Genomic DNA, 9,771 nt, shown 5'->3' on the forward strand with positions numbered 1-9,771 from the left:
TCCACAAAGTATTTAGACAGTGATCTAAAAAATATGTTTTGGACATGCCTGGTTTATTATGGCTTACTAATTATTTATGGATTATTAGTGGCACAATGTGAATAATGACAAGACATAGAATTAAATAACAGGCTTTCATTAGCAGCTAAACAGGAGATTGGTTGGAATGAAAATTGTGTTCATTCAAGACTGCTTGATGCCCCTCAGGTAGCTGGTTATCCGTTGGTTTGCTTTGCTTCTCTTTATTGTTTGGTTACCAGTTCCAGAAAAAAATGGAGCCAGTCAATTATAATTAAGGCAAAAGAATAGCAGTATTTGTATACTAATTAAGAAAATAGCTGGGACAAAGCCTGCAGTCATTGTAGCCCTCATGGATCTAAGTCTGACACTACTGCTGTTTACTAATATAATTAAGTGACGACTTCATTTTAAATTAAGATGATATGCTGTGAACAAACGCTGATACTTCACCACCTGATAGATAGCAATAATCCTCTTTTCTCATCATGCAAACATTCTTTTTGGCCAAAATATGTACAAAAAAAATGCACTATTCAAAATCAAAAATGTGAATTTCCCCCTGGGATTAATAAAGTATCTATCTATCTATCTATCTATCTATCTATCTATCTATCTATCTATCTATCTATCTATCTGTCTGTCTGTCTGTCTGTCTGTCTGTCTGTCTGTCTGTCTGTCTGTCTGTCTGTCTGTCTGTCTGTCTATCTATCTATCTATCTATCTATCTATCTATCTATCTATCTATCTATCTACTTACAGGTAATTCTTTGTTGAAGGATAAGTTTGGTATGTTTCAAGTCACAAACATGGTACATATGCTTTTGCCACATGAAATTGTGTTTGAAAGTTGTGTTTTCTATAAATCTTAAAAAATATCTTACCCTAACTGGCATTTTACAATGGAGGCTAATGGGAAATGGGATAATACTGGTATATAAAAGCTTAAAAACTTACAGAATACATGCAAAACAGTTATCAGGTATTTATCTGTGCCTTGTGATTATACACACATTGTAAAATGTCATTTTTGAACAAAATAAACATGAATACTATGAGATTCAGCCATTTTAAAAGAAGACCAGGTGTGCATGCCATCTCAACATTTGTCTTCTTACACAATAATCTTTAAACCAGGGTGTGATTTCTTTTTGAAAGAACACATGGTTGATTTTGTTTTTATTTACTTCCATATGTATGTGAAAACTCACACAAGTGACTAGAAAAGATATCCTTACCATGTGAAAAAATACTACTAGTAATATGCAACAATTCCAGATTACTCAAACATGTGCTGGAAACATGGAAAACATGTTTTCTTTTATTGAACCTTTTGCTGCTTTATGGGTAGGTTTTTAGGCTTTTATTTTCCAGTGAGGCCCCATACTCCATTAGATTCCATCATAAAACGCTAGTGCAGGGAAGATATGTTTTTAAATAAAACATAACTTTAAAACACAATTTCATGTGTCAAATGCATATATGCCATGTTTTGGAAGAATTAAGTTCAACTTGTAAAATACCGAACTTTAACTTAAATGTTTAATAACATTAATACAAATTAGCTGGAAGATGCTGCATGCTGCAGCAAAACTGAACTTCCAGCCTAAACTGAAACATGAATGCAGTCATCTTCATAACAAAAAGGACATGTGGATTGAATGAATGGCACCAGTGGTTGCTAAATTACTTTGGCAGGGCCAAAACTAATAGGCACATCTACTAGGAGTTTCACAACAGAAGACAGTTGTGCTTCATGATGAATCACGAAGGCCAGTGCTTAAGGTTATGTTGGCATGGAGGATTGAGAGAGTGACATCATAAGCTAGGCACAATTGAGGAGAAAACTCATTGATCACTGCGCCTGTAGAACTGTTCCAGGTATCCCTGCCAGTATGTACTTATTGGGAACGCAAAACGATAGAATAGCTTAGGGTCATTGACCCCTCTGTGGTTTTTGTGCAGAGCCTTACTCAGAATGCTCAGATAAAGAAAAATGAATGAGCTTGGGTCCCCTTAGAAGTTTTGTGATTGTTTATCCAGTTCATAAAATTTAATAGTGTGGGGACTTCTACTTTGAAGTTTCATGATTATTCAGTATGTAAAATTGAATAGTGGGGAGTACGTAGGGTGTACACCTTCAAGTTTCATGATTGTCTATCCAGCATATAAAATGGAAGAGCAGTGGAGGGGTGGTCTTTCCCAGTTGAAGTTTCTTGAATTTCTAATAAGCATATAAAATCAAAGAGTGCGCCCAAATCAAACCCCCCTCCCTTTCGCAAAATGATTATAGGCTTAACCATACTAATCTTGTACATTACAGAAAAATAGACTGGGGCTGGACACAATATACCAAGATGCCCTGATGCCACTGGGTTTGGGGCTCCAACCAGGACAACCCTGTGTAATGCTAAAACCAAATTGTAACAGTAATTCCCAAAAGGGATTAATGAGGTTTTGGCGCCCTCTGCTAGGTAAAATAAAGAATTGCATACAATAGTGTACAGTTTAAGCTCTTATGATGAAATAACACCTGCTGGGTGGTCCTCTGTATAATCCTGGCCAGGCAGAGGAGGCGGAGCCATTCTTCCACTCTGGGGAGGGAAACTTTTCCATTAAACAATTGATCATGTGGCTATAACTCATAATATACAGTCTATAGCATGCAGACATGGTCAGGACGTTTAGTTGTTCTACCAAACATTACAATGGACAAGACACATGATCTACCTTAATTTGTGCATCATGTAATTGCTGCAACCACCATCTAAAGAACCTGAAGAAATTCAGGCACTAGTAAAAAAATATATATTTAATAAATACACACAGGCTGTTTCAGAAATAGATAGATAGATAGATAGATAGATAGATAGATAGATAGATAGATAGATAGATAGATAGATAGATAGATAGATAGATAGATAGATAGATAGATACTTTATTAATCCCAGGGGGAAATTCACATACTCCATAGCTGTCCTCTTGAAAGTTTCATGTAATCTCTTTAGTTCCCAGAGAATGTGATACAGTATGACTCGGTGCACTCAAAATGGTGAAAGTGTGTGGGGTCCCAGTAAATTTCCAGGGCAGTAGCAAGATGACTGAAAATAATTATAAAATAGCTTCATCAATATTCAAAACATGTTACATACAACCCACAATAAACTTAGTTTTGTCAAGTTAAAGTGATCTTCGTATACAGAGTGTATCTGTATACATTTCTTCTGAATTACATTTACACCTGATAATGAAATGCATCCTCAGTGCCTTCAAGTCCAGATAGAGATTGTATGGACTCTGCACAGACATACAGAAATTTGGAGTTTAGTGGTTGCTCACGTTTATCTGCAGAGCACAGCACAGTGCATCGCAGTTACAAATCTGTAATAAAAACGGGAGTGCGTAGCTCATAATGACCCCACAGGATAAAGCAAAAAGGTGACATACCTGACTGTCATTAGAACATTAGAACATTAGAACGATCTAGACGAGAACAGGCCATTCAACCCAACAAAGCTCGCCAGTCCTAACCACTTATTTCTTCCAAAAACACATCAAGTCTAGTTTTGAAAGTCCCTAAAGTCTTACTGTCTACCACACTACTTGGTAGCTTATTCCAAGTGTGTGTCGTTCTTTGTGTAAAGAAAAACTTCCTCATGTTTGTGTGAAATTTACTCTTAACACGTTTTCAACTGTGTCCCCATTTTCTTGATGAACTCATTTTAAAATAACAGTCTCAATCCACTGGACTAATTCCCTTCATAATTTGAAACACCACAATCAGGTCTCCTCTGAATCTTCTTCTACTTAAACTGTAAAGGCTCAGCTCCTTTAATCTTACCTTATAATTCATCCCCTGTAGCCCTGGAATCAGCCTAGTTGCTATTCTCTGGACCTTTCTAGTGCTGCTATGTCCTTTTTGTAGTCTGGAGACCAAAACTGCACACGGTACTCCAGATGAGGCCTCACCAGTACATTATAAAGGTTGAGCAGAACCTCCTTGGACTTGTACTCCACACATCAGGGCGCTATATATCCTGACATTCTGTTAGCCTTCTTAATGGCTTCTGAACACTGTCGGGAAGTTGATAGTGTAGAGTCCACTATGACTCCTAAATCCTTCTCATAAGGTGTATTCTCGATTTTCTGACCACCCACTGTGCATTCATTCCTATTTTAATATGATGGCAAAGATTTCACAGGCTCATGAAGGAAATGGTAGCTCCATCTCAAATATGCCACTGTTACCACTACACTCTCCTTTTAAATCTGGACAAGTGTCAGGGTTGGCCACAATTCTGAGGTTTACCTGGCTGCTGGCACAACCCTACACAATTCTTTTGCCTTTTCTGCTGAAATTGATTATTATATGTGGAGAGAAAACACATTTGCATTTTCCTTTCTATTAAATGTGGCTATCGTTCCAGTGCTGAATCTAGAGGATAACCAGGTAGCTTCTGTAATTAACTTGAGAAAATACTGTATGTCTGAAGCAACTAACTCTACATTTTAAAAATTACTTTAATCTTTAATTTTAAGAAATACTCATTCTATGCTTAATTTAAAATAAAATATATAAGCCAAATGTAGTTATCCAAAACATCTGCAGTGACAAATTCTGTATTTTGATAATTACGGGTTATTTATACATAAAAAATCCCTATTCATTTAATGTTAGGATTAAGAAATTCAGGCACAAGTAAAAATATATATATAATTAATAAACACGCAGGCTGTTTTCAAAATGACTAGTAATTTTGTATTATGCCTTATGAAGACACGGGCAGTGCAATACCACTACACTGCAAAAAATGCACATACAAAAATTAGACAAGTTTAGGGAGTTGTTTTGCTTGTATTTAGAATCTACCAAAGGGGTAAGCAAAATTTCCTGGACAAGATTTCTTAAAGCAAACTAAATAATCATAAATACAAATTTTTGGATTAATCAATAATTCTTACAAAAAGGAAAACTAGATTTAATTTCATGATTTAAATATTTTTCACTTGGCTTAGATTTAATTTTTTGCAGTTTAGCAGAAAATATAGTTTTGTTAATAAATAAAAGTTTAAATAAAAAGCACCCTTGTCAAGACTACAGCAAATGTACAAATGTCACCTGGTCATTGTGACAGAATTTAGTGCTAACAGCAGTGAAAAGTCAAGCAAAATGACACCTTTTATTGGCTCACTAAAAAGATTACAATATGCAAGCTTTTGAGGCAACTCAGGCCCCTTCTTCAGGCAAGATGTAGCCAAGTTAGCCAATGAAAGGTGTCATTTTGCTTGACTTTTCATAATAGCTTACACCAGGGGTGCCCAATATGTCGATCGCGATCGACCGGTAGATAGGAAAGGTAGTGCAGGTAGATCGCGTTGCATTCAAAAAAAATTTTTTTAAACATTAGTCTGTATAGCCTCCCTATGGCATTTGCCACTTGATTGACATACAGGGCGGCCAGTCTGAGATCTCTTTTCTTCTAACACACTGGTCATCCCGCACGCACGATCAAACGCGCGAGCTACTACAAAACTCTGGCTGTGATCTAGTTAGCCTTCCAATTTATATCGACTAAAGAAGGGATTTAAAAAAAAATTGTTTGGGGAGGGTATGGGCTGGATGTGGAATTGGAAGAGGATTTTTTTTCTCACAATGTCACAATCGAAGTGCGTTTGTCTGATATGTCAATCTATCATTGCTATTCCAAAGAAGGAAAATGTGGAAAGGCACTTTCAAACTGTTCATAAAACCTACGAAACTGACTTCCTACTGAAAGGCGATCTGAGAAAGAGAAAGGAGAGGGAACTAAAATCGCAGTTAATAGAACAGCCGTCATTTTTCACATGGCCGAATTCAAAAGCAAAGGCAGACACACTGAAGCATCATTCTGGGTGAGTAACTCGATCATTAAGCATAAGAAGTCCTTCCAAGATGGAGAGATGATAAAAGAGGACTTTGTCTCCTGGCCGGAGAAAAAGGAGTTTCTCCTTGTCATTAAACATGCAGAATACAAGCAACTTAATAACGATCACTTGGCATTTTTTTCCCGATCTGACCAACATGTTGAATAAGCTTAATTTACAGCTGCAAGGAAAAGAGAACTCCATGGTCAATATGATTAGCTCAGTTAAGGCTTTGAAACGAAAAATGCAACATCTGTCCTCAAAGCTGCAGTGCCTTGATTTGGGGAACATCCAAAACCTCGCATCAGAGCTAGAGACGCAATGGAAGGCGTGTGCGCAACTTGACAGCATACGCTCCATAGAGCAGATTGAAAATTGTCTGTCAGACTTTGACAGACGGTTTCAAGACACAGCTTTACTTGAGCCAATCGCTACATTTAAGTGCTATCCATTTAGGGAAGATGTTGAGGGTGATTCACCCGCATCAAAAATTGCAACACTGTTTCACCTAAAACTCCTCTACAGTGGAGGATGAGATTTTGACATCTACAGGATGACATCCAGATGAAGTATGGGGCTCATGGACAGTTTTGGAACTTACACAGAGGAAAAGTACCCAAACATGAGGAAATGTGCTACCTCCTTGACTGCATTAATCGGCTCTACTTATTTGTGCGAGTCAGCCTTTTCCCACATGAAGATCATTAAATCCAAATACTGTACTGACCAAAAATGTATTGAATTGTTATTGTGCCATAAAGGTTATTCAGTTATGAAGGGTACGACAACATATATTTTATGTTTAAAGTATACTCAGTATATATATAAATATATATATATAAATCATTTTTAATGTTGGTAGATCATTTCGACCTGGTTATTTTAAAAGTAGCTCGCAAGCCGAAAAAGTGTGGGCACCCCTGGCTAACACGGTACAACACCCTAGTAGTGCTAACAGCATGAATCCATTCTGGCTTATATCCTGGTACAGGCTGGAGGTGGTAGTCTAATGGTGTGAGGAATGTTTTCTTGGAACACATTAGTACTCGTAATATAAACTGGGTGTCACTTGAATGATACAGTATGCCCAGACATTGCTGTTGATCATGTGTACCACTTTAGGCCCAGAGTATACCCTGTTTCAAATGAACAGTGTGCCATGCCACAAAGCACATTTCACCCCAATCTGGTTTCACAAACATGTTGGTGGCTTCTGTTTACTCTCCTGACCTGCAGAGTCCTCAGATGAGAACTTAGCAGATCACCTTTGGGAGGATGAACAGGAGATTCACAGCATGAATGTATAACTGAAAAAAAATTGTATGACTGTGTAATGCTATCATGTTAGCATAGACCAAAATTCCTAGGGAATGTTTCCCTAATGAAGCCATGGCTTGAAGAATTCGTGCTGTTCTGGAGGTAAATGTAGGTCCTACTCTTTACTAGTTAAAGTGGCTAGTGAGTGTATCCCTAATCTTTTATGTATCATAATGTCCAACAGATGTAATATAATACATGATTACTTGTAAACCTCTGACTTCCTATTAAACTCTTGTACTGTATCTCTTATCCCGAGATAGCACTTCTAGCTGGCCCCATGTCTTTGTGGACTTTTTCCATGTTGTTCTTGGCTGACCCGTTTGCCATTTCCCCTTAGGGTTCCATCTCAGGGCTTGTTGTGTAATATTTAATATTGTTTTTTGCTTACTGTGGCCAAGCCATCTATGCTTTCTCTTCTTGATCTGTTTATTGGCAGTTTATTGACCGGTTTTCCTCCATATTTCAGCATTGGTTGTTTTATCATACCATTTGATGTTGAGTATCTGCCACATTTATCTGTTCATAAAGATCTGCAGTTTGTGGAGGTCTTGGTGGTGTGCCAGGTCTTAAAGGCATACAATAGAACAGATTTCGCATTGGTGTTAAATATTTGCAGTTAGTTTTTCAGTGAAGCTACCTGTGATCTCCATAGTGGTTGATGAATTTCAAAAAGTACCATGGCCTGTCCAGTTCTGGTTCTGATATCTTGATCTGCACGTCCCTGGTTATTGACTATTCTGCCTAATAATGTAAACTATACAATGTCTTCTAGATCTCCTCTGGTCTACTCCCAGTTTATTGTTGTCAGTATTGGTATGATTTATCGTTATTTTTGTTGTTCCCTTGTTGATGTTAATTCCAAGTTACTCTGCTATCTGGGCCAAAGTTACCATTTTTTCCACTGTATTACTGTGCTGGTGTGATAGGAGGGCAATATCCTTGGTTAAGTCAATGTCTTCTAATTGGTGAATGAGCAACCATTGGGTGCCTCTTTAGTAGGCTGCTGTTGTCCTTGTCATGATTTAATGTCTTATGATGAAGAACTGAAGTGTTGATAGCAAAAACCCCTGTCTTATCCCCATGCATTTGCCGAATGGTTCTGTGAGAGTATCGTTAGGGATCTCTTGATATGTTGAGGCTCAAATGCTGACTGTGTTAGGTTCATGATTTTCTCTGGAACTCCATGATACCATAGTAGTTTCCAGAGTGTTAGCCAGTCTATACTGCCAAATGCTGTTTCTGTATTAATAAAACCTAGGTACAGTGGCGAATTCCATCTCGATAACTGTTCAATAAGAATGTGTAGTGTTGCTGTATGATCTACTCATGAAATCCCACTTCTAAAACCTGCTTATTCCTCTCTATGATATCTGTTAACTTCTAATGTCATTCTCTCCAGTAGGATTCCGTTAAATACCTTTCCATGAGTTGATATTAGAGTGATACCCCTTCAGTTCTTAAAATTTTTCAAGTTTCTTTTTTTTTGGCCGCTTTATGATGTATGAGAAACTCCTAGTAATCTTTTTATCTCTTTCAGATGACATTTGCCCAGCTGATAAAGGAAACTACAATATTGCCATTGCTGTAGGAGTGGTCCTTCTCATCCTGATCATCATTGTCATCGTTTGCTACATCATCAGCCGAAGGAGGAGTCAAAGTGGCTATCAGGCTCTCTAAGAGGCCATTTCCTGATTGCTGCTCAAATTATTTCTTTGGGATTCAAGCTTGTTTTAAGCTCCACATTGACCTTGTTGAATCCTGTACCACTTGAAAGAGCACCACCCAGAGTGCAAGATGTGTCAGGCTTTAGTACTGAAAAAAGGGCTGCAGTTCATTTCATTTTGGCTATTGGATACCTGCATACAGTATAATTTGAGCGGAATGGGTACCCATTTGGATCATGCATTATTTTTTCCAAAGGGAGTGAGGGGTGGAGGTGGGGTAGGATAAGGGGCCTGCTGTTATTCCTGTTTTGGAATAATTTGACGAGGAGCTCTGTCTCCATTCATTTTTCTGTAATAAAGCTGATTTGAGAAAATAAATGCTTTCATTTTTATAGTAGTTGCTTATACCAGTTCCTCATTGTTCCTCATTGTTGCCGTTCCAGCAACCAATAGCATTTTGTAGATTGCTAATTTTCTTGGTTAATGCCAATCAGATTTCCACAAGAATCCTTCAGCTAGCAGAAGAAGGACTTTGTATTGAATGCCTCTGAGTGGTCTAACTCGCTATGTTTCTGTGATTGAATGTAGACACCATGGAGTTATGGCACATTAAAAGACTCCTTGCACCTTAAGAGAGAATAATGTTCTAAAAATATTGTACTTTCTTTTATTGGACAGCATTATTAAATGTTTGCTCCATCTTCAGCTACTCAATTCATCTGCCCATATGCCCTTTATTTCTGAATAATAACTCACATTGTCATCTTTTCTTTCTTCTTAGTCTTCATCTCAGGAAACTTCCTTCAATCACTTCCTTCATCAGGCAATTCCCTCTCAGCACATGCTATTTTTTTCCTCTTCATTG

At 37.6% G+C, this 9,771-nt stretch overlaps 1 protein-coding gene across 4 annotated transcripts in view; it reads left to right on the forward strand.

Annotated features, from left to right (window-relative positions):
- Positions 1–9,303, forward strand: part of cd68 (CD68 molecule) — a 71,857-nt gene extending 62,554 nt beyond the window's left edge. For all 4 annotated transcript variants that reach the window (XM_028798430.2, XM_051925236.1, XM_051925238.1 and 1 more), the window contains one exon: positions 8,780–9,303. In XM_028798430.2, the coding sequence (XP_028654263.2) occupies positions 8,780–8,919 (140 nt within the window). In that variant the 3' untranslated portion in view covers positions 8,920–9,303. The remainder of the gene's footprint in view (positions 1–8,779) is intronic.
- The last annotated feature ends 468 nt before the right edge of the window (positions 9,304–9,771 follow it).

Source organism: Erpetoichthys calabaricus, chromosome 3 (assembly GCF_900747795.2).
Source record: "Erpetoichthys calabaricus chromosome 3, fErpCal1.3, whole genome shotgun sequence".
Lineage (NCBI taxonomy): Eukaryota > Metazoa > Chordata > Cladistia > Polypteriformes > Polypteridae > Erpetoichthys > Erpetoichthys calabaricus.